A 26,171-nucleotide genomic window follows, 5' to 3' on the forward strand; every position below is an offset into this window, starting at 1 on the left:
GCTGGCAACAGGCCTTTCAGCCAACTTGTGATCAGTAGGATTAACAATTCAGATTGGGGGCGACACAATGGCACATCTGTTGGAGCAGCCACTTCACAGCTCCAGTTATCCAAATTCAACCCAGACCTCCAGTGTTGTCCGCGGTGGAGTTTGCACATTCTCCACATGACTCCATGAACATCTGGATGTTCTGGTTTCCTCCTACAACCCAAACACATGAATTAGTAGTTTAACTAGACACTGGAAATTAGGGTGTAGTTGGGTGTTTCACTTTGGCAGAGGATGGTAAGGTGGGGAGAATATAATCGAACCAGTGTTGAATGAGTGTAAGTGGACGTCATGGTTGGCATAGACTCAGGGCTATAGAGTTCCACAGAATAGAAGCAGGCCCTTCAGCCCAACTTGCCCATGCCGACCAGCAACCCCCATCTACATGAGTCCCACCTGCCTGTGTTTGGCCCAAATCTCTCTAAACCCATCCTATCCATGTACCTGTACAAATGTTTTTGAAATGTTGTAATAGTACCGGCCTCAACTATCTCCTCAGCACCTCGTTCCATATACCTACCAGCGTTTGTGTAAAAAAAGCTGCCCCTCAGGTTCTGATTAAACCTTTCCTCCTCCTTACCTTAAACCTAAGTCCTCTGGTTCTTGATTCCCCTACTCGGGGTAAAAGACTCTGTGCATTTACCCTATCAAGTCCGAATGGGCATTTTTTCAATGCTGTATAATTATTTTATTCCATAAAATCCCTTCTACCGGCATTGCTGGTATCTTTGCAACTTTCCAAAACTTTTTAGATATTTTTTTCTTAATTATTTTTTGGGGATACGGTTTTACCTTTGGCGAGAAGTGGGTATTAATGGTTTGTTTGGTAATTGAGCATTCTGCATCTGCTTTTCCTCTCCATTGAATTCAACAGAATTCCCATCCTTCCACGCTAGAATGGGTTTCTGCACATGAGCTGGTGCCTAGATGTCAACATTAGCTGCCTGAATGAGGTGTATGGAGGATGGAAGGGATGTGATGCCCAGAATCAGGCATCTGGTACCACAGAGTGGGAGAGGTTGTCAAATTATTCTGTGATGGACTGTGTTTTTTGGAAATATTTACTGATGGTTGCCAATTGCTTCTCAGCAAAGCTTTTAAACTGTGCTCTGACTACGGGGAACTTTGTTGAGTGAAAGGCAGAAGTACTTAATGAATGAGGGAAAAAAATACTAATAGTCAGGCCCGGGAAATGTTATTATTAAGGTTTTGGCAAACATTATGCTGAATTCTTCAGCTTTCAGATTAAAAACAAACTCCATCATCCATTCAGTCAGACTGATACAGTCTCATTAAATTATGGTGAAGCAGAGGCTTTTTAAAATACTATTGAAGTAAATGCTGGCAGTTAGAGAAGCAAGTGCCTGATTTCCAACGTAGACTCCAAGGGCTGTCTCATTCATCATCCACTCAATTCTCGCGGCTTATTAACAGATGTTGTTTAATCTCCAAGGAACAATATGATAAATGTAGGCAGCTACAGATGGTCTTTGAAAGAATCCTTCCTCCCACCTCCCCATAGTTTCCCATCCTAGAGCAATATTGACGATGACACCATGTAAGGTTCTCCAGCATAGAGCAGGAGTTCCACCCACTCTTTCCCTCAGAGCCCACAGACTATCTGAGGGGAAAATAATCTCCATATTTGATTCCAGCATATTGTCGAGCCAATGTTGAACCAACATTAGCACATCAAGATTGTCTACCACTCTCAGTAGTTTCTATGCACATGCCAAGCCTTAGAAGGCTATGAATCTAGTGTATGTGCATGTGATTAGTGCAGATAGTTACAGCAGGTAGAGTGGACATGGTGGGCTGAATGGCCTGTTACTGTGCTGTATTACTATATGGTTGCGTAACTCGAGAAAACAATGGAAACCATTGTGGTTTCCTAGTGGCTCCCATTTAACAGGTCAGAACCATCTCATGCTATTATAAAGAACATGTATCAGTGGCTGGGAAGACTGGGTTTACAAAACAGGCAGAGTGCCAAAGTCAGGGAGATAATTTGCACCAGACGGTCGCAAATGGATGTCGTAGCAGAAGAGAATGTGGGAGGGGAGGAGGTGACAGATGATATGGGATCCTTAATCAGATGAGTGTCCTTTAAACGAATGAGTAAGAAATGTATTGGATCACTCCCCACTTAGAATACGGTGAAACAGACTTGGGTCTAAGGTACACAAAAATGCTGGAGAAACTCAGCGGGTGCAGCAGCATCTATGGAGCGAAGGAAATAGGCAACGTTTCATCCCGAAACGTTGCCTATTTCCTTCGCTCCATAGATGCTGCTGCACCCGCTGAGTTTCTCCAGCATTTTTGTGTACCTTCGATTTTCCAGCATCTGCAGTTCCTTCTTAAAGACTTGGGTCTAGTCGGGAGGTTCTGAAGTTTTTGGTTACGTTTATTGTCACGTGGGCCGAGGTAGAGTGAAAAGCTTTTGTTGCATGCTAACCAGTCAGCATAAAGACAATGTATGATTACGTTGAACATGGTGCTGGTAGGTTAATGAGCTCTTGGTGGGGGTGAGTGGGGTATGAATAGACCCAAAGTTAATGAGCGTGGTGCAGGTGCAAAGGCGATGGGCTACAGGGAGGAGGGGGTGGATAGGATTGTAATGGGAGCCCGCATGCACTAGATAGCTAGATCACCTGGTTGGCTGCAGTAAGTAAAATTCTAACCTCTTCCCAGCTCCGTGGAGGAATTGTCCAGGTAGTATCGGGAAGCTGATGCATTCTTGTGCTGCAACCTGTTTAAATAAATTTCAGCTGTCAGCAGAATGTCTGTGTGTTCGCTCGTGTGCCAGACGATGTAGCTCGCTGTTGGCTTCTGTTGTTGTCCAACATGTTGACAGAATCGTCGCCCGACGTGTCACAGAGCGCATCGCGTCGTCGTTTCCAGGGATCGCCACGAGGATGCTTCTGTCATGATCCCCAGAATGTCTGTGACTGCCCTCATGGATTGCAACAGGTGGCAATGTGCTGCTCATCCAAAAATCCCAGACTATATTTTTTGAAAACGCTTCTAATGCAGAAAGAGCAATAAATCAATGTAAATGTGATTGCAGAGTGACTGGCGGCCCATTGTTATATCAGGTACTCAATCTGGCGACTTAAATTCATGCGTATGGTTTGGGCGTTACATAGGATTTGAAATCCTCGCACAAGTATGGCACGGTGACTCAGCGGTAGAGTTGCTGCCTTACAGCGCCGGAGACCCTGGTTCAATCCTGACCAAGGGTGCTGTCTGTACGGAGTTTTTAATGTTCTCCCCGTGACCTGCGTGGGTTTTCCCCGGGCGCTCCGGTTTCTTCCCACACTCCAAAGACGTACAGGTTTGTAGGTGAATTGGCTTTGGTAAATATTGTAAATTGTTCCCAGTTTGTAGGATAGTGCTAGAGTATAGGGTTATCGTTGGTCGGCGCAGATTTGGTGGGCCGAATGAGCCTGTATCTCCAAAACTAACACTAAAGGGAAGGGCAGAGACCCAGGTCTGTACCTGACATGTGGCTGCCGCTAGTGCACAGTGTGAAACAAACTCTTCTTGCTAGGCGTGGTCAAATGCTCCATTGCTGCCCAGTCATCAGCCATCTACATCAGTGCCAGTGTTCAAATGGGCACATGCTCGCTGGACACTGGTGACTGTCAACGTTGGTGAGATCAGGCAGCTCGGTGAACTGTCCAGATTATCTCTCACTAAGGGGAGTAACGTCTCTTTGAGAGGAAATGAGATCATGAAGTGATTGTTGTGTCGATGGCAACATTGGACTCATTTGTTCCACTTTGCCACAGCTGGAAGTCCGGCAATGCGCTGGACGTTTGGCGCTTGCAACAGGAGATCCTGTTTCCGATGCTCAGTTTAGTTTTCTCCTGCGGCTTGTTCACTGCACTGCCAGCAATCCACTTCATCTCACGTGACTGCAGCTGGAAGGTTGTAATCAAAGTTTAGGCACCAAACATCAGACTGGGAACTTTAAGATGCCTTTATTGAGAGCAGATGCTGCTTCTCTCTTCCATTTACCTTCATGTCAGCCTTTACCCTCCCTTCTTTTCCCCTTCACCCCCAGTGAAGTCCAATAAGTGGTGTACAAGGACAATTTAAAACGTTGCTGAACATATTTGCATTGGTTTTATGGTTGCAGGGAATCATTTCTGTTGCCCGGATTAAACTCTGAGCAGATCACAAAAGAAAGTTGCAAAGTGTTAGAGTAACCCCACAGGTCAGGCAGCATCTCTGGAGAACATGGATAGGTGACGCTCTGGGTGAGGACCCTTCTTCAGACTGGTTAAATAATTTTTGTTCCCTGCAATAAACGTTGATCAGCTTTTGCATGTGGTAGGTGCTGTGGGAGTGCTGCACTGTTGACAGTCTGCACTCCTGGCTAAGCTGAAGGAGAGCCATGTTGCCGGCACGGCTGAGGAAACATCGTGTTGTTGGCAATGCTGAGGGTCTACTCCGCCACCACATCTGCTAAAGAAGTGCTATGTTGTGGCTGTTGACGAGCCACTGTGCCATCAGAAGAACTGAGGGAGTGCAGCATGGTTGTGCCAAGAGAATGCTGTGCTGTTGGAGGTGCTGAGAGAAATGCACCAATGCATGGTGCTGCTGAGAGAGTGCAGCACTGCTGGTGATTCTGAAAGAGCACTGTGTGGTGGGGTGAAGAGAATGAATGCTGCATTGTTGGTGATGCTGATAGAATGCTGCACTGTTGGTGGAGTCAGTGGAATGCTGCACTCTCGGCTGTGCTGAGGGAATATTGCAATGTTGACTGTGTTCGGGGAGTGCTGGATGCAGGTGATTCTGAGGGAGTGCTGCACTGTTGTGAGCACTGAAGGATCACTCCACTATCATTGGTGATAGACACAAAAATCTGGAGTAACTCAGGGACAGGCAGCATCTCTGGAGATAAGGAATTGGGCCATTCCATCTCTCCAGGGATGCTGCCTGTCCCGCTGAGTTACTCCAGCTTTTTGTGTCTATATTTGGTTTAAACCAGCACCTGCAGTTCCTTCTTCCACTGTTATTAGTATCTTGTTTGCACAGGAGACGGTAAACACAAAATGCTGGGGCAACACAGCGGGATAGATGGCAACTCTGGAGAGAAGGAATGGGTGATGTTTCGGGTCGAAACCCTTCTGTAGACTGAAGAAGGGACTTGACCTGAAACGTCACCCATTCCTTCCCTTCAGAGATGCTGCCTGTCCCGCTGTGTTACTCCAGCATTTTGTGTCTATCTTCATATTGTACATATGTGTTTGTACTTGGATTGAAAGTGAGATGTTACAAAACTAACATGGCTTCTCAGACAAAGAAATTCTCCGTAGACACAAAGGGACCCTATTTGAGCATTTTACCAAGAGTGGTAAACACAGGCTGGACTGAATGTCTCCTTATCAGTTTCCATTAATCCAAGGAATTACAGATATCTCGATGTGGCTTCAGTGGGAGGATGTGCCTCTGTATGAGTGTGGGAGGAGATACACCTTACAAAACCCCCGGACAAAAGCTTTGAACTTGTCTCGGCACTCACTTACATTCCAGTGTGGCTGAATCATAAAAGAGCTCTGTTCCTTTGATGTGAAGCCTTTGTTGAGTGATAGAGAAATCACTTCATCCTCTAATTCAGGCTGATAACAGTTTCATACCACATCAATAAATGTGGCACAGCCAATGACATTAACAGTTCAGTCAGGAAATAATGACTTGTTACTGCATTGATCTGGCGTGTGATGGTACAGGGTTATTTGGACTGCTTTACCTCTGACACCACGAAAAATTAATTTATTTCACAAGGCAGCCTTACAGAGAGAAGTGCTTTAATGCAGGCAGCATCATACACAGGAGTCAAAGTATAATGATACAATTCCCTGATACAGATAGGACAGCAGTGTGGCGCAGCGGTAGAGTTGCTGCCTATCAGTGCCAGGGACCCAGGTTCGATCCTGACTAAGGGTGCTATCTGTACAGAGTTTTTACATTCTCCCTGTGACCGCGTGAGGTTTCCCCGGTGCTCCCGTTTCCTCCCACACTCCAAAGACGTACAGGTTTGTAGGTTAATTGGTTTTGGTAAAAATTGTAAATTTGCCCAATTGTGTAGGATAGAACTAGTGTACAGGGATCGCTGGTCGGCGTGGACTCGGTGGGCCGAAGGGCCTGTTTCCGCACTGTACTTCTAAACTAAAAAATGAAACAAAAAAAGGCAAGAATTTCATGTGTGCTCTGCCCAGCCAAACATTTATGACTGAGTGAAGTGATTGCAATTATCACTGACCTCATCAGTGAAACTGCTGTAGGGATCATAAGAACCATTCGGCCCATCAAGTCTACTCCACCATTCAATCATGGCTGATCTATCTCTCCCTCCTAACCCCATTCTCGTGCTTTCTCCCCGTAACCCTTGACACCCATTCTAATAAAAAGTGTATCTCTGCCTTAGATCATAATGTTCAACTGCTTCAAGTTGCTGGGCATCCATATGGCCAGCATCCTAACCAGACTCTTTAACTGACATGGTGATCATGAATGCACATCAACATATATTTACTTTCTACAGCATCTCAAAATTAGGCAAGTCTACGAGGACTCACTCAAACCTCCACAGATGAGCTATAGGAAGTACTGTGATGCGACGCACTATCTTCTTGGCACAGCAGCTTTAGACTTTAGAGATATAGTGCGGAAACAGGCACTTCGGCCCACCGAGGCCATGCTGACCAGCGAACGCACACACACACACATTAGTTCCATGGTTTCCCATTTTTGCATCCTACATGCTTGGGGCAATTTACAGAGGCCAGTTAACCAATGAACCTACACGAGACTGCATGGGTTTCCTCCTGCATCCCAAGATGTGCGGCTTTGTAGGTCGAATGTCCTCTGTAAAATTGCCCCAAGTGTATAGGGTGTGGATGAGAAAGTGGGATAGTATTGAACCAGTGTGGACGGGTGATGGATGGTCGGCGTGGCCTCAGTGGGCTGAAGGGCCTGTCTCCATGCTGTATCTCTAATCTAATAATGTTTTGCTGCAAAGTTAGGAAGAATAGAGTTAGAGCTAAATATCCAGTTTTGGCTGTCAAAAGCATAATACTCAGCTGAGAGACAGCAGGGTCTGAATGAGCCCTTGGTCTGGTGTAGATCCTCACAGCAGTAGTGAAGGGATAATGGATTATCTCATGGGTTAGTTATTCGCAAGAGTTCCATTTCTTCCTTTCACTGGTCCGGGTGGATGTCAAAAGACCAGAGCATTATCCACAGGAGAGGGAGCATTTCCTACAGCATCCAGACCAACAACCCTTCTCCAACACAAAACAGATTAGCTGGCCAACTGTGTGGATTTGTTGCTTCTGGGACTTTGCAGGTGGCTGATATACTTGTGCCAAAGAACAGCAGTGTCTAGATTGCCAAAGAAAAGCACTGTACCATTTCAAATTCTCACTGGCTTTTGTTTCTGGCTGGTGAAGAAACAAACAGCACCAAAAAATATATCCGTTCACACTGCACTCTGACGATACTCAGTTTCTCCTCCTCATCCTCTCTTGACCGCCTCTGACCTAACTCACTACTTGTCTGACACCTGGCATTGGACAAGCCAAACTCTCCCCCCTGGCTCTCAGTCTGAAGGAGGGGTCCCGACCTGAAACATCACCTGTTCCCTTTGTCCAGAGATGCTGCCTGACCCGCTGAGTTACTCCAGCATTTTGTCTTCTATCTTCTTGTTATGAAACATTTGGAAGAAAAAAACCCATTGATACATCTCAGCCACAAAGTCTGTTTCTCCCACATTGACCCACTCCCAACCCTGGCACGTAGGGCAGTCTGGGACTATTCTTGGAATATGGGAGACGGATAGATGACCTTATTGAGGAGTATAAAATCATGAGGGGCATAGATGAGGCGAATGCGACTAAGTCTTTACCTCGTGGCTGGGGAATCAAGAACTAGATGGCGTAGGTTTAAGGTGAGAGGGTAAGTATTTAACAGGAGCCTGTGGGGTTTCATTTTCACACAGAGGGAGTTACGTACATGGAATGAGGTGATTGAGGCAGGTACTGTAACAACGTTTAAAAGATATTCGGGCAAGTAGATGAATAGGAAAGATTTAGAGGGATGTGGATCAAATGTGATCAATTAGATAGACATTGCGGTTCACATGGACAAGTTGGGCTGAAGAGCCTGTCTCCGTGCTGAATGACTCAATGATTAGAACATCCAAAGAGCTTCCAGGATTCCCATTACCTCTCTATCCCCACTTGATAAATATACACATCATTGAGGGCTGGCCTTTACTTGTAAAGACTTTGGTGCAGGAGGCAGACCTCTGGAGCCCACATTTTTACTGCACCACCAACGCTACTGTCGTGGCAAAACTCAAAAACCACAGTGGGGAGGTCAGACTGTAAAAGGCATGGTTAAAGTTAGCAAACGCACATCTCTCTATCTCTGCCCCTCTCCTTGCAGCCTGTACATTTACAGAGCCCTTGATTTACTCGTGCACTTGGTTCGAATTCAGTGCACAAGGACGACAAACTGTCTTTGCTGGCTCGACAGTTGTAGCAGTAGTCATCCGTGTTGCAGGTCAGTCACACTTCCTGCAGATGTGTCTACACTGCCAGTTTGACCAAACCACGGTAATCTGCTGGTGACAGACACAAAATGCTGGAGTAACTCAGCGGGACAGGCAGCATCTCTGGAGAGAAGCAATGGGAGATGTTTCCAGTGGATTAGGTTAAGGGACTATATAAATAGTAAGTTGTTTGGAAGAAATGATATGAGCTTCCTTTGATATGTCCTTCACATACATATGTTCACCTTTGGCAACTGTTAGTATTTAGTCATCAGTATTTGCAGCCATCAATGGATGGAAAGTCAAATGGAACTAAAATATACTGCACATGTGGAACATTGCAAGTGTTGAGTGTGGTCATTGAATTAGTGCCTAGGCTTTGGTTATTCATTTTTAGAGATATAGTGTGGGTAAAGGCCCTTCGGCCCACTGAGCCCACGCTGGCCACCATCACCCATACATTTGTTCCATCCTACACACTCAGGACAATTTACAGAAGCCAATTAACCCACAAACCTGCATGTCTTTGGAATGTGGCGGTGAACCTGAGGACCGGGAGGAAACCCACAAGGTCACAGGGTGAACGTACAAACTCCGTACAGACAGCACCCAGGATCCCAGGAATGAGTAGGTTAACCTATGATGAGCATTTGTTGGCACTGAGCCTCTACTCACTGGAGTTTAGAAGAATGAGGGGGGACCTCATTGAAACATACAGAATAGTGAAGGCTTGGATAGAGTGGATGTGGAGAGGATGTTTCCATTAGTGGAAGACTCTAGGACTAGAGGCCATAGCCTCAGAATTAAAGGACGATCTTTTAGGAAGGAGATGAGGAGATATTTAGTTAGTCCGAAGGTGGCGAATCTGTGGAATTCTTTGCCACAGAAGGCCATGGAGGCCAAGTCAGTGGACATTTTTAAGGCAGAAATAGATAGATTCTTGATTAGTACAGGTGTCAGAGGTTATGGGGAAAAGGCAGGAGAATGGGGTTAGGAGGGAGAGATAGATCAGCCATGATTGAATGGCGGAGTAGACTTGATGGGCCGAATGGCCTAATTTTACTATTCCTTATGACCTCATGAGCACCCCCCAGTCAGGATCAAACCCGGGTCTCTGGCACTGCGAGGCAGCAACTCTACCGCTCTGCCACTGTGCTGTATTATACATTTGACCTGGACCAGTTACAGATGTAATGCTCAGCTTTGAACAAGAGCTCAGGGGCCTGTTTCCCTACATTATGGCCCTACAATTAAACCTATTTGTACAGCAAGGCACCAGCTAGACGGCAACCTTATTGAAGTTGCTGTCCTGATCATTAGCAGTTGGTTTTTGGGCTGAGCAAAATCTACTTTGCAGTGCCTAGAAGCAAGCAATGACATTGTAAGCAAAGCCTCTTTGATGATATAAGGAAATATAAAGCACTGAAATGTGTGCAGTTTATCAGCTATCTCCAAATGCACACCATAACCCTCCAAGCAAGTTTTAAAACCAGATGTGCATTAATCTGTTATCTAAATATTTGCCTCGATATTCTGATCCACTGATTTTAATCTTATATTAGTAGTTCAAAATCCTGACTGGGGCTAGGGTTTACACGGAAGATTACCAATTTAGAGAGTAATTAATATTAGTAAATCCTTTAAGCAATAGACAATGTGACTAAATTGTGTTGATTAAGTTGCCAAAGCAAACATTCATTTACATTCTTTCCCTCCCGTAGCATCTTTAATGCAGTCGTTGCTGTCTGAATTATGCAAGATGCACAGACTCTGGAAAATGCAATGCTCACAGGTCACATGACACCAACCATTAAATATAAAAATGGATTTTAAAAATTAATTTTCATATATCTGATGCCTTGCGTTACATCTCTTCTTTTATTCACGCATAGACTTGAGATTTCATTGCTTATTTGTGGCCATAATGGTCTCAGAGTTCATCTAATATTTGTTTCCACCCACAGATAATTCACCTCCAGGAAAGGTTGAGGTTCAGACAACTGTTAAATAGTATCAAGTTAGGCACAAAATGCTGGAGTAACTCAACGGCAGCTTCTCTGGAGAGAAGGAATGCGTGACGACAATAGGCAATACGTGCAGAAATAGGTCATTTGGCCCTCCGAGCCAGCACCGCCATTCACTGTGATCATGGCTGATCATCCACAATCAGTACCCAATTCCTGCCTTCTCCCCATATTCCTTAACTCCGCTATCGTTAAGAGCTCTAACTCTCGAAAGCATCCAGAGAATTAGCCTCCAATGCCTTCTGAGACAGAGAATTCCACAGATTCACAACCCTTTGGGTGAAAAAGTCTTTCCTCATCTCCGTTCTAAATGGCCTACCCCTTATTCTTAAACTATGACTCCTGGTTCTGGACTCCCCCATCATTGGGAACATGTTTCCTGCCTCTGGTGTGTCCAATCCCTTAATAATTTTATATGTTTCAATGAGACTTCCTCTCATCCTTCCAAATTCCAGTGTATCCGAGCCCAGTCGCTCCATTCTCTCAACATATGACAGTCCCGGCATCCCGGGAATTAACCTCGAGAACCTATGCTGCACTCCCTCAATAGCAAAAATGTCCTTCCTCAAAATTGGAGACCAAAACTGCACACAATACTCCAGGTGTGGTCTCACCAGGGCCCTGTACAACTGCAGAAGGACCTCTTTGCTCCTATTCTCAACTCCTCTTGTTATGAAGGCCAACATGCCATTAGCTTTCTTCACTGCCTGATGTACCTGCATGCTTACTTTTAGTGACTGATGAACAAGTACCCCCAGATCTCGTTGTACTTCCCCTTTTCCCAACTTGACACCAATCTGCCTTCCTACCACCTGTTTTTGCCACCAAAGTGGATAACCTCACATTTACCCACATTAAACTGCATCTGCCATGCATCTGCCCACTCACCCAACCTGTCCAAGTCACTCTGCATCCTCATAGCATCCTCCTCACAGTTCACACTGAAACCCCGCTTTGTGTCATCTGCAAATTTGCTATTGTTACTTTTACTGTGATGTTCGGGTTGAGACCTTTCATCAGACTGAAGTAAGGTTTCTATATTTCCTTCTCTCCAGAGATGCTGCCTGTCCTGCCAAGTTACTCCAGCATTTTGTGCCAATCTTTGGTGTAAACCAGCATCTGTAGTTCCTTGCTACACAAGTGTTCAAAATAGGAACCAGCCATGAATAAATTGAGTAGTCTCTCCACCCAAGAGATTTCCAAGTGCTTACAGCTGGTACTAAATCCCCTCAGCAAGTCTCCAATCTGTGGACGGAAACCATAGCACCGGAAGGAAACCAACATGGTCTCAGAGGAACGTGCAAACTCCACATAGACTGCTCCAGAAGTCAGGCTCGAACCAGGGTCTCTGCAGCTGTGAGTTGGCAACTCTAATGGATGCACAACTCTGCCAAGAAAAACTCAAGAAAACACAACTAATTAAAACAAAATGAGATCCAGAAGTTACTGCCCTGCCTCTGGGCCCATGGGTGAGTCCAGGGGAGGAGCAGATAGTCAGAAGCACTGGTTCTGGGCCTCTCCCCTTTCAGTGTGCACATGCAAAAGCCCAAGATAGACAAAAACACAAGGAAGTCGAAGCCGGAGCAGAGCCGCCAGCCCCCTCAAGCCCGTACTGCCATTCAAAATTATCGTGGCTGATCCACGTGTAGGAAGCAACTGCAGATGCTGGTTTAGACCGAAGTTGGAGACAAAATGTTGAGGTAACTCGTTGGGACAGGCAGCATCTCTAGAGAGAAGGAATGGATGGCTTTATGGGTTGAGACCCTTCTTCAGACTCCTCCTTCAACCTTCAGTCGGATGAAGGGTCTCGACCCGAAACGTCATCCATTCTTTCTCTCCAGAGATGCTGCTTGTCCCAACGAGTGACTCCAGCATCTTGTGGCTGATCTATGATGGCAGCCTCTCCTCTTCTGTGCCAATTGCCACCAGCTCTCAATTCCCCAATTTTTCAATACCACCATCTTAAAATACTTCGAAATTTCCAGCCTCTGCTACCGCGATGGGCAGCATATTCCAGGGGTTCACTCTCCTCTGCAAAAGACATCCTACGCATCTCAATGTTAAATAAGCGGCCCTTTATCTTATAACCATGGGCATGTCAATAGCTGCTTGGGACCCATGCACAAGTTTTCCAGATCTCCTTTCAGATTAAATGAATGTGGAAATTGGTGGAAAATTGAGAGAAAACCCAGGGACTATGCCAGGGAAACACTGTGCCCATAAAGGCCTAAACCTCACAGGAATCTAATAAGCAGTGCAGTAGTTAGAGTCTCTGTGGACACACATGGTGTGAACTCCATTGCTCTTTCTTGACTGTGTAGGAAAGAACTGCAGTTGCTGGTTTAAATCGAAGGTAGCCACAAAATGCTGGAGTAACTCAGCAGGACTGGCAGCATCTCTGAAGAGAAGGAATGGGTAACGTTTTGGGTCAAGACCCTTCTTCAGACTCCTTCATTTTCCTCATCGACTGGATTTAGCCCCGGTCAATGCCCCAATCTCCAAGGTCTGAAGAAGGGTCTGGACCCGAAACGTCACCCATTCCTTCTCTCCAGAGATGCTGCCTGCCCTGCTGAGTTACTCCAGCATTTTGTGTCTACCTTTGCTCTTTCTTGACCTCTATCCTTTGCTCAGAGTAGGTTTTGTATTCTTTTCACACACAACAGGAACACCAGTGAATCTCTGTGGGGATATAAACAACCAGCTGTGGAACCAGCCACTCAGACACTTAATGGAGCTACAAATTATATAACGGCCTCCAAGGCTTTGCTGTTCTGTGGATGTGTTAATTAATCAATGGAACGTAATGCCCTTTTAGAGCCCGATTGATTTGAATAGATAACGCAAGTGATCGGGGGTTTGTCAGAGGGGAGATATTGAGGAATATCTGTCTCGTTTCTCTTTCAGCTTGTGAGCCTGGATTCTTCAAGCCAAACTCGGGCGACCAGCTCTGCGCAAGATGTCCTCTTCACAGCCACTCGGATGTGATGGGTGCTCTCTTCTGCCAGTGTGATCTCAACTATTACCGATCATCTTCCGACCTTCCCTCAGCACCTTGTACCAGTGAGTAGCGTGAGCTCATCTGTCAGAGTCCACACACACACCATGTCTTTGCTCAATGATCTGAAGGTGCACTGTCCATATTACGTCTTGGAGAAAGGTTTGGTCTATCGACGTATTTAGTTTAAGTTTACTTAAGAGGTACTGATTGGGGATGATCAGCAATGACCACATTGAATGGCGGTGCTGGCTCGAAGGGCTGAATGGCCTACTCCTGCACATATTGTTTATTGTCTATTGTCTGTTAGTTTAGACATACATCGCGGAAACAGGCCCTTTGTCCCCAACCAATGGTCCCCGTACACAAACACTATTCTCACACTTGGGACAATTTACACTTTTACCTAAGCCAATTAACCTACAAACCTGTGGGTTTTTGGAGTGTGAGAGGAAACCGGAGCACCCGGAGAAAACCCTCGCGGTCACAGGGAGAAAACGTACAAATTCCGTACAGACAAGCACCGATAGTCAGGATCGCATTCGGGTCCCCGGCGCTGTAAGGCAGGAACTCTACAGCCGCGGCACCTTGCTGCCCCAATTGTATTGCATTCTGCGTGAACCCACGTTCAATACAATCACACACTTTGGAATTACACATACCCCAAATCAATAAATGTGCAATAATGATGCTGATGGCTTGTTTTCCAGTCAAGCTGCACAACAGAAAAATCCAATGAACCACAGCCTGAATCGCATTCTCCCCTTTATTCACTTCACCTCCATTCTCAAATTCCCCTCCCTGCTCTGTCCCATCATACTTTCACCTCCCCATTCCTTTCTCTTGCTATTCTCTATTCCTTAGTATTCCTCCCCCCCCCTCCCCCTCCACTCCCTCTTGCTTCCCATCCTCCATTCTCCATCACCTTCATTATCCGCTTCCCTGATTTCACCCTTTCACCAGAATCTCCATCCTTGTTCTCTTTCCATCTCCCTGAGGTCCCCACACTCAGGGCTCTTTTCTTCCCATTTTCCACTTTCACTCGACCCCTGTCTCCCCACTCCCTCTGCCATTGTGGTCACAACCTCCTCCCTGGTAGTCCATAAATCCCATACTCCTACACTCTGGTCTCTATCTCACCATTTTGCACTTTTGCTCGCTCCAATCTGACCAGACCATTTTCTATTCCTCAATCAAGCCCCTCCCCCCTGCTTCAAGGAAAACAAATATGCTCAATCAAGTCCAAGATCTATCTTATCTCCAGACCACTGAATCCAATACAATACACGTCAAAGGTAGACAAAAGTGCTGGAGAAACTCAGTGGGTGCGACAGCATCTATGGAGCGAAGGGAATAGGCAACGTTTCGGGCTGAAACCCAGTCTGTAGAAGGATTTCGGCCCGAAACGTTGCCTATTTCCTTCGCTCCATAGATGCTGCCGTACCCGCTGAGTTTCTCCAGCACTTTTGCCTATGTTTGATTTTCCAGCATCTGCAGTTCCTTCTTAAACAATAGACGTCAATTCTGCTTTGTTCAACATCATGATAGGAATTCCTGTGATGTTCTAGTTCTCCATTATCAATCATGAAGAACATTTCTAATTTACTGCAAGGATTAAGGAATAATTTGCTCAGCCACAGATCCATAAATCATTGTTTGATCTCACAAGGTTCAAGAAGAGTTATTTTCCTATAGCTATCAGGTTCTTGAATCGACCAGCACTGCCCTAAATCTATCTTGGCCATGGAACATTATGGACCACCTGTTGCACTACTATGGACTTATTTACTCAATGTATTTTGCACTAATGCCTTGTCTTTTTGCACACTTTTCCCTTTCAATATGTTGTAGAATTTGTGTGTAATTATGTGTGATTGATGTTTCTTATGTGTTGTCTGTGTCTGTGTTCCTATCATGCTACTGCAAGGAAGATTTTCATTCTGCCTGTAGCTCATTATACATGTGCATATGACAATAAACTCGAGCAGACCTGACTTGACTTGAAACTCTTGGCCAAAGTTTTACTTGAGCATTAAATGCCAACATAGCACTGGATCAGACTTACATTCTTGCAGGAATAAAAACAATGTATTTCATTGAATGTACTAGCATTCATAAGGGTTTGAAAAATCTTCAAACAGTGAAAGCTAATTTCAATAGCTCCTGAAAATAAGTGTGGAGATGAGCCCAGAGGCCAGCACAGTGGTAGTGTTGCTGCCTCACAGCGCCGGAAACCCGGGTTCGATCCTGAGTACAGGTGCTGTCTCTGCGGAGTTTGCACGTTCTCCCTGTCACCGCGTGGCTTTTCTCCGGGTGCTCCGGTTTCCTCCCACATTCCAAAGACATGCAGGCCTGTAGGTTAATTGGTTCTGTAAATTGGCCCTTGTGCGCATGGGATAGAACTAGTGGATGGGTGATTGCTAGTCGGCGTGGACTCGGTGGGCCGAAGGGCCTGTTTCCATGCTGGATCTCTTAACAAAACTAAACTAAGATCAGTGAGTAGGAAGGAATTGCAGAAGCTGGTTTATAACAAGATCTCTGGGGGGAAAAAGGATGGGGGATTTCAGGTCAGAACCCTTCTTCAGACTGATATTAGGATGAGTAATTAATCTGCATGATGGTTTCTGATGCAAACCCGGATATCAGTTGCTGGCTGATTGGCATGGTTGCAAAGAGCCTCCAGCAGTAATTGCACTCTTGCGTGCATGTGCACCCAAGAAGGGGCTGGGGAATTTGGGAGGCTAGGACCATTGGGAGGTCACTTAAAGCCTGCCTCCATCTCCACAAAGTAATATTCATCTGTGACTGATGTGTGCGGTCATACTGTGACCCAGCCACCTCCTACACTGTTCAATAGAGAGGACAATAACCCTATTGTCTACATGGGTGGTTTTAACTCCATGATCTCCTTTCTCATGTCACAGACTGTGTTGTTCCTGGTGATCTCTGCACATTATCCAAGTGAAAGACTTTTCATGTTTATGGATAAGTATTCCAGTCAAGGCAAGTTATGATTGAATGGCGACTTGAATGAAGTAGACTTGATGGGCCGAATGGACTAATTGTTCTCCTATAACCCATATAGTGATACAGCATGGAAAAAGACCCTTTGACCCAATTTGCCCACGCCGGCCAACATATCCCAGCTACACTAGTCCCACCTGCCTGCACTTGGTCCATATCCCTCCAAACCTGTCCTATCCACGTACCTGTCCAACTGTTTCTTAAACATTGGGATAGTCCCAGCCTCAACTACCTCCTCTGGTCACATGTTCCATACACCCACCACCCTTTGTGTGAAAAAGTTACCCCTCAGATTCCTATTAAATCCTTTCCCCTTCACCTTAAACCTATGTCCTCCGGTCCTTGATTCACCTACTCAGGGCAGGAGAATCTGTGCATCTACCCGACCTATTCCTCTCATGATTTGAACTTACAAACTTATGGAGTCATTTTGTACTGAGCAGTGTCTGTAGACGCTGTCGCAAGAAAGCACCAAAACCTTGGAAGAATGAATTAGTACCAAGACATGAGCCGACATTGACAACACATTCCCCTTATTAACCGATGCAGTAAAACATCAATAGTTCAAGATCCGACTGTTCAGAAATCCTTGCGGTTTGGCATCTGGCTCCCCCACCGTTGAGGATCGTGAACTAGGAGTCAGGAATGTGAGCGGGATGAGCCAGGGTGGGATCAGGAACACCAGCGACCCCAACGTGGGTAGGTCTGGGATTAAACCCCACACATTGAGACTCACCAGGTTCCATTTCCAGCTCACTGTAAGCTTGCTGGTCTCAGTGTCTGCTCCATTTATTTTTGCTGAGTTGACAGAATAATTTACCAAACCACTATATAACATTGTAAACAAAAAGGTGATGTAAACACATTTAGATATCAGCGGGAATAGCATCGAATAATCCAGAAAATCTCAGGCCGTCACCATCAGAGTTTCAAGCACGCCCAGTTATTGGAGTTTTAATATTGGAGTTTTATGTAATTTATTTGTGCCTCAAACAAGGATTTATTTACCATTAAATAACTGGCAGTTTCCCAGTAATCTTATGCATATTTTGGAAGCAGTTTATGAGTCTCTCCATTCTTTGACCTTCATGTCTTATTAAGTAGATTACTGTTCAAGAATGCTTTCCAATAGCCCTCAGTTACCAGTTCATTTCCAGGCTCCATGTTTGTGGTGCAGCAATGTAGAGCAGGGTGACCCGGTCGAATGAGGAGGGAGAAGGGAGGGTTGATCCCATGTCAGGCGGACACTGACAGCAGGGTCATGTAACTGATCTCAGCTGCTCTGCTCTGTGTGATAGAGGAACAGTATTTGAAGTGCGATCCTCTTGTTCGTTCCGAACGTCCACTGGGCAATGGGCAGAAATCCCAGCAGAGATAGGTACCCAGACAAGTTTAGTTTTAATTTAGTATAGTTCAATTTCAGTTTCAATTTCAGTTTTAGTTTAGTTTAGTTTAGTTCAGTTCAGTTCATAGATAGAGCGCGTAAACAGGCCCTTCAGCCCACTGAGTCCACTCCGACCAATCAACCTACAGACTAGGGACAATTTACAATTAGTTTTTTAACAAAAGCCAAATTAGCCAACAAACCTGTACATCTTCAGAGTGTGGGAGGAAACTGAAAACCCACGCAGCCACAGGGAGAACGTACAATCTCCGTACGGACAGCACCCATAGACAGGATTGAAGCAGCAACTGTACAGCAGCAACTCCACTGCTGCGCCACCGTGCCGCCCGTAAGTGTTCAGATACATCTCCCAGCTGCCTGCAGTTACCTCAATTCAACAAGGTTATCAGAAGATGCCGACTGCAAAACAAAGCCACTGTGCACAGCAGAGAGGGCAGCGTTTAGAACTGAGCAAACAATGTGATATAAATAGGGAATTTTCAAATCGGCTTTTTAAAAGCTAGAAATACGCAGCTCTGAGTAATTGAATGGCTTTTAGTGATTGTTCTCAGTCTCTCTTTGGTCGTTCAATTAAACGTGAACTACTGGTGAGCTTAGTCCAGGCCTGTTCTCTGGAGACTGCTTCACATCCCAAACACTATCGGTCCCTCAAGGACACAACCCTACTCCAAGGAATGCATCCTCCCTGTAATGGTTACATTGCAGGACAATATTCAGCCCATCGAGTCCACTATTCCAGTGCGTTGACCAACGATCCCCGCACATTAACACTATCCTACACCCACTAGGGGCAATTTTTACATTTACCAAGCCAATTAACCTACAAACTTGTACGTCTTTGGAGTGCGAGAGGAAACCGAAGATCTCAGAGAAAACCCACGCAGGTGACGGGGAGAACATACAAACTCTGTACAGAAGCACCCACAGTCGGGATCGAACCCGGGTCTCCGGCGCTGCATGCGCTGTAGGGCAGCAACTCTACTGCTGCGCCACCGTGACCGCTCTGGAGAAAAGGAATTCTGTAGGTGCCCTATTTCTTTTCTCCAGAGATGCTGCCTGACCCGCGGAATTACTCCAGCTTTTTGTGTCTGTCTTCCATTACATGTGTTTTGTTCTATGTCACTTCATTATATATAATCAAGTAACGTGCTTTATAGCCACAATAATTATTATTACTACCTGCAAAGAATGGAACATTGAACATGTTGCGCTGAATTATAACAAATTGATTCACTCGTGTTCTTTGAGGAAAATCTTTTAATGTTGAGACGAGAAAGCTGTTAAATCACAAATGTTCTGAAGGGACCAGAGTAGTAGGTAGACAAAAATGCTGGAGAAACTCAGCAGGTGAGGCAGCATCTATGGAGCGAACAAAAGATGTAGTAAATTATTTATTTATTGTGGATGTCGATTGTGTAACAAGCTTCAGTGAGTTTTCAAATTGATGCATGACATTAGGATGTGGATAGAGTCATAGAGTCATACAGTGTAGAAACAGGCCCTTCGGCCCAGCCTGCCCACACCGGCCAACATGTCCCAGCTACGCTAGTCCCACCTGCCTGCGCTTGGTCCATATCCCTCCAAACCTGCCTCACAATGGAGAAAGGCTGAGCTTACAACCCTGCGGCATGAATATTGATTTATCTTACATTGTAACCCTTGCATTCTCCCTCTCTCCCTCCCTCCTCCGTTTGTATTCCTTCGTTGTCACCTCGTCCCCAGCCAAAAATGAACCATTGCAGGTTCCACCTTTCTTGAATCATCGATGCAGGCTCTTGCTTTGTTCTGTAACTCCCCCTGCCTCCAGTTTCCCCCTCCCTGACTCTCAGTCTGATGAACGGTCTCAACCCGAAACGTCACCTATTCCTTTTCTCCAGAGATGCTGCCTGAGCCGCCGAGTTACTCCGGCATTGTGTTCCTAACTTCGGTGTAAACCAGCATCTGCAGTTCCTTCGGATTCAGACTGAAGAAGGAATTCCTCTCCATAGATGCTGCCTCACCCGCTGAGTTACTCTAGCATTTTGTGCCTACCTTCGATTTTACCAGCATCTGCAGTTCTTTCTTAAACATAGGGAGAAGGAATCCAGGCTACAATTCTTAAAGGAGATTTGCACCAAATTGTCCCCAATTTTGCAGCAAACTTGGAAATCACTTCTACAACAGCAGTATCCATTGGTGGAGGTGAATGTAAGAGCTATTGCGAATGTTTATGCCGTAGGCGTCTCTTAATCAAGTGCAGAGGATGTCTGTAAATCACTCAATCTGCAATGAGCAACTGTATATCATGCAGATCACCAACCTTCTGCTGACAAACCTGTCAATTCTTGCATAATTCTTTGGAAAATATGCAGAAGTACTGAAATATCCTACATTTTCAACAGACATCTAGATTGCACAGACATCTGGAGACATCTGGCTAGAGAGCAGTCCTGAACGACTATCTATCTCATTGGTGACCATCGGATGGCCTTTGATCGAATTTTACTGTCTTTATCTTGCACTAAATGTTATTTGTGATATTCCCTTCATCATCTATCTCAAGGGTTCCCAACCTGGGGTAAATTTACCCCTGGGGATAAATTTGTTGATTCTGGATTTGTACTTATTTTTTCTCATTGACTGACTGTGTTTGGTTCTGGTATACTGGTATTTGTTCAACATTAGTCGTTCATAAATAAGCGAAATAACATTGTTATGCTATTAAAGTTGCCATGGGTAAATGGGACGAAAAAGGTTGGGAACCCCTGATCTATCTGTACACTGTGAATGGCTCGATTATAATCATGTGTTGACTCTCAGCTGACTGGTTAGCATGCAACAAAAGCTTTTCACTGTACCTCGGTACACGTGACAATAAACTAGTAATGTCTAATGACTAAAAATTCGCCGAGTGAACAGATGTGCTTAAAAAGATACTGCTGTCACTACCCTTGAAGTTCCTACTGGACCACACTGTCATAATGTCCTCTCTTCCACAAGCACACCTTGTCAGCATCACCTCCCCGCTCCATTTACACCACAAGAGATGGATCAATAAAAGTCCCATTGCTGTTTGAATTGCTTATTACACGGGTTATCGAAAACAATTGAGAAGCTATCCCAGAGATTAGTTTTATTTTTAGAGATACAGTGCGGAAACAGGCCCTTCGGCCCACCGAGTCCGCGCCGACCAGCGATCCCTGCCCATTAACACTATCCTACACACACTGGGGAAAATGTTTACACTTACCAAAGCCAATTTACCTGCATACCTGTATGCCTTTGGAGTGTGGGAGGAAACCAAAGATCTCTGGGAGAACGTACAAAATCCGTACATGACAAGCACCCGCAGTCGGGATCGAACCCGGGTCTCCGGCGCTGCAAGCGCTGTAAGGCAGCAACTCTACCGCTACACCACCATGCCACCCTACATCTTCGTGTGCAACCTCCTAAACCTTTAGCTCCCTGTCAGCTAACTTGGCTGGGTGGTAACCCTCAGTCTTCACTGTGCAAATATTAGCCATACTTTTTCAGCCTTTGGATGATTGTTACCGCTGCAATCCAGTTAGGACTGGAGGGCCTAATGCCAGGATTAAACGGTCACATCGAGCCATTTCACTCAATTGCCTATGAGCTGGAGAGAAGCTGCGGAGTTTTCTCTTCCCTGCTGTTTTGCAAGTCATTTCATCCCCCTTGGAGAGCTGGATAACAAGTTGAATGTGCTTTCTGGAAGATTCAAATTGGAAGCGAGTAGTTGAATGCTAGTTGGATCCCAGTTAATGGTGTAGAGTGCAGTAGAGGGCAGGTTTTGAATTTAACATTTGTGCTGGGATGTTTTCTGCTGATCTCTCTCGAAAAGGAACATGAACCAAGGAAAAGGATGAATGGAAAATCTTTCTTCTGAGTTTTCAATAACGTTAGACGCTGTTGTGTTTTTTTGTGTGAGTCTCCTTGTGGCATGTCAATGGTGCTTTGACACTCAATGTCTTTCATTAATTCCCCTGATGTACCAGGACCACCTTCTGCTCCAGTGAGTGCTCTGTCCAGTGTGAATGGGACCTCAGTATATTTGGAGTGGATCCGACCCACCAACAGCGGAGGAAGGTTTGACATCCGATACAACGTCCTCTGCAGGAAGTGCGCATGGGAGTCGAGTCAGTGCGAAGCGTGTGGAAATCGGATAAGGTTCAGCCCGAAGCAGATGGGGTTGACGGAGCCCGCCATCAATATAGTCAACCTCTTGGCCCACACCAACTATACACTGCAGGTCGAGGCAGTGAATGGCGTCTCTGACCTCAGCTTCGAGCCACGGCAGTTCATTTCGCTTAATGTCACCACTAACCAGGCAGGTATGAAAGATAAGTTTCATGCAACATTATCTCATGAAATGTTTGGTGTGGTATATTGGACTCACTGAAGATCAACTCAATGGTTCCATGGTTTATTGTCACATGTAGCAGGCACAGTGAAATACATTTTTTGCATACGGGTCTGCAGGACATGATTAGTCTTGAATGGTACGGGTATCAGGGGTTATGGGGAGAAGGCAGGGCAATATGGTTGAGAGGGAAAGACAGATCAGCCATGATTAAATGGCAGGGTAGACTTGATGGTGCCGAATGGCCTAATTCTACTATCACTTACAACAGAAACATCACCCATTCCTTCTGTCTAGAGATGCTATGTGTCCTGCTGAGTTACTCCAGCTTTTTGTGTCTATCTTCGGTTGAAACCAGCATCTACAGTTCCTTCCTACACATTTCGTCTCCTCACCACCTATATGTGGCCATAATTTACCCCACCCCCAAACTCATTTTCATCTTTCTCCCCTTACTCTTTTTGTCTAAAGAATAGTTCTGACCCAAAATGTCATCTGCCCATTTCCATCCATAGGTGCTGACTGACCCACTGAGTTCCTCCAGAACTTTGCCTTTTGCCTTATTGACTTGAGTATTTAACTCCCATTCTTCTCCTTCCCATTCCAGGCTTCCTTAAAAGGGGGGCTGCTTGGGGGTCATGGCTACCACTGTCTACTATTAACATAAACCATCACCACTTGAGCCTGTAACTCCAGACCTGTATCCCAGAGCTCGGATCACAATTTAACAATCACAACCATCTTCCTTTGGTGTGAAGTCCAATACCAACCAAAGGAATACTTTCCATCTGACCCTCAATAACTTCAGTTTAATTTGATGTGCCCCACTCTAGCTTGCAATGGCCATTGTTGTGGCACAGTGGTGTAGCAATAAAGCTGCTGCCTCAGAGCGCTGGAGACCCAGGTTCGATTCTGACTATGGGTGCTCTCCGTGTGGAGTTTTTCCGTTCTCCCTGTGACCCCGTGGGTTATCTCCGGGTGACCCAGTTTCCTCCCACTTTCCCAAGGCTTGCAGGTTTGTAGGTCAATTGACTTCTGTAAAATTGCCCCTAGAGTGTAGGTCATAGAACTAGTGTGTGAGTGATCAGTGGGCAGTGTGGACCTGGTTGCATGTTGTATCTCTCAACTAAACTAAACATTGTCCAATGTTACATTGCTGAAACCCTGATAGCATCATTTAAACCAAATGGTTATTAAGCATTAAAAAGTGTCACAGCTACTCCGTTGGTCAAATCCACATTTTGGACTAGTGGTCACATTTGTTCCATGTCAGCTGTTGGTCCCATGAGTGTGCCATGTCACAGCAATGGATGAACTATCATGATTAAACAGCAGCAGTGCCCCATCTTAAAGCACAGGTGGCGCAATGGCAGAGTTGATCCTGACTATCAGAGATCTATGGTTTCCTCCCGCACCCCAAAGAGGTACAGGTTTGTAGGTTAATTGGCTTGATATAAAAATGTAAATTGTCCCTAGTGTGTGTGTAGGATTGTGTTAATATGCGGAGATTGCTGGTCGGCGCGGACTCGGTGGGCCAAAGGGCCTGTTTCCGCACTGTATCTCCAAACTAAACACAGGCTGCTTTGAGAAATACCACATGAGAAATTCTAATTGCTGCTAAAATATGCTGTTGTTGACGTCTGTGTCAGAAGTGTGCAGTAATTATTATTTTTATATCTTCGGTTTATTATGTATACGGCAGTTAAGTCTCTTTGCTGCAAGCTTAGTTTTGTTTTTCTGTGATAAACCACAGTTTACCAGGTTTATTTCCTGTGTAGCTTCCAGACCAGGCAGCCTCTACTGCTGACAGAGCAGCCGGTGATGTATTTAACACATCTGCCCTTTTGTTGCCAGGTGTGGCTTAGAAGATGAAGTCAGCCAAAACCAGCATTGACTTCCCTTAAAGTACCATTCCCGGCAGAGCCCAGCTCGGCCCAAAAAGATTCACTCAGTGAATAGAGAGGTTCTAACCCAATATCTCCAACACATGGGACCCCCACCAGGTCCCCAGTGTGCTAGACATCACTCCACATTCACTATGGTTTGACTATTGGTGAACGAGGGTTCAGCTGGTGTAAATGACTCATGTTACGTTTACTGAAGACCTACTTGCAAGTTGCCTTGTGACAGTATTGCTGTGTTTGCCCATGAGTTAGCATGGTGCTGGGCTAAACTCGTCTTTACATCACCCACAAAGACACAAAGTGCTGGAGGAACTCAGTGTGTCAGGCAGCATCTCTGGAGAACATGGATAGGTGAGGTTTCAGGACAGGGGCCTTCCTCAATCCTGACCCGCAAACGTCACCTGTCCATGTTCTCCAGAGTTGTTGACTGACCCGCTAAGTTACTACAGTGTTTTTATGTAAAATAACATCTGTAGTTCCTTAAATCTACTCTTTATTTCACTTATTCCTGTTCCCAAGATAAGTGTGTCTTGGATCTTGGAATTGTTGAGATGCATTGATAGGATTGCAGTCCTGTGCTGTTTTTTGGGTTGAACACTGCTGTATGTGTATTTTGATCCAATGTATTTCTTGTGCATTATTGACTCTTTAAAAAAAAAAAGTAGCTACTATATCACTAGTGCTGCACGTTGCAGTCTAACCCTCATGTTTTATGCCCACCCGTGTATGTGTGCATTTCTCTAGCCCCATCACAGATCTTGGTTGTCAAGCAGGAAAACGCCAGTCAGAACAGCGTGACCTTGATGTGGCATGAACCTGATCACCCCAATGGCATTATACTGGAGTATGAGATCAAGTACTTTGAGAAGGTAAATCCTTTCCTTCTGTGCCGATTAAACGAGGTATTACTGTGTGTCTTAGAAAGTGGATGAAGCGATGACTGTGTTGGACTGATGTAACAGAATGCAGAACAAGGAAGCAGTATAAAGGGAAGATAGACACAAAAAGCTGGAGTAACTCAGCAGGACAGGCAGCATCTCTGGAGAGAAGGACTGGGTGATGTTTCAGGTCGAGACCCTTCTTCAGACCCGAAACTTCAGTCTCGACCCGAAACGTCACCTATTGCTTCTCTCCAGAGATGCTACCTGACTTGCTGGGTAACTCCAGCTTTTTGTGTCTATCTTTGGTTTAAACCAGCACCTGCAGATCCTTCCCACACAAGCAGTATAAGTAAGTAAGTAAGTAAGTTTATTGGCCAAGTATTCACATACAAGGAATTTGCCTTGTTGCTCCGCCCACAAGTAACAACATGACATACAGTGACAGTTACGAATAAAGGAATCCTTTACACTGTCGTATGCGTGTTACTCCAGGATTGCTCGGCAATCACAGAACTATTGATTATTATCTTAAAATGTACACGCCGCTGTTCATTTCTAATAACTTGTTAACTTTCACTTTCAGGTCAAAGATGGTCAAGCCATCTACTCTGGTGTAGAGGGTGTGACCATTCTGGGTGTGGTTCAGAAAAGGGTGCTGAATGACTTATTGATATTTGGTGGGAGGCCACTAATAGCATGCACAAGGGAGTAAGAATAATGTGTACAGAATGGTGATTATGTTCTTGGCATGTATGATGTACGTACACCATTCAGTGAGAGATCAAACCTGTGGTTTACAATGATCAGCTGCATCCTCTTCAGAACCTGCTTGTGTTTGAACAAAATGAGTGGGAAGAGAGAAGTTCCACACTGCTGATTGATAGCCCACAGATTATACGTTCTGTACAGAATCCATGTGTATCATGTTACTTTTAATTACCTGCCTGCTTGATTTCCAGTGGATGGTGTT

The 26,171-nt window shown here is 45.2% G+C and overlaps 1 protein-coding gene across 2 annotated transcripts in view; it reads left to right on the top strand.

The window, feature by feature from the left end:
• epha8 (EPH receptor A8) overlaps positions 1 to 26,171 on the top strand; it is a 262,547-nt gene that overhangs the window by 164,002 nt on the left and 72,374 nt on the right. For both annotated transcript variants that reach the window (XM_033047998.1, XM_033047999.1), the window contains exons 4-6: positions 13,540 to 13,695; positions 22,052 to 22,387; positions 25,065 to 25,189. In XM_033047998.1, coding sequence (XP_032903889.1) covers positions 13,540 to 13,695; positions 22,052 to 22,387; positions 25,065 to 25,189 — 617 coding nt within the window. The remainder of the gene's footprint in view (positions 1 to 13,539; positions 13,696 to 22,051; positions 22,388 to 25,064; positions 25,190 to 26,171) is intronic.

Source organism: Amblyraja radiata, chromosome 31 (assembly GCF_010909765.2).
Source record: "Amblyraja radiata isolate CabotCenter1 chromosome 31, sAmbRad1.1.pri, whole genome shotgun sequence".
Classification (NCBI taxonomy): domain Eukaryota; kingdom Metazoa; phylum Chordata; class Chondrichthyes; order Rajiformes; family Rajidae; genus Amblyraja; species Amblyraja radiata.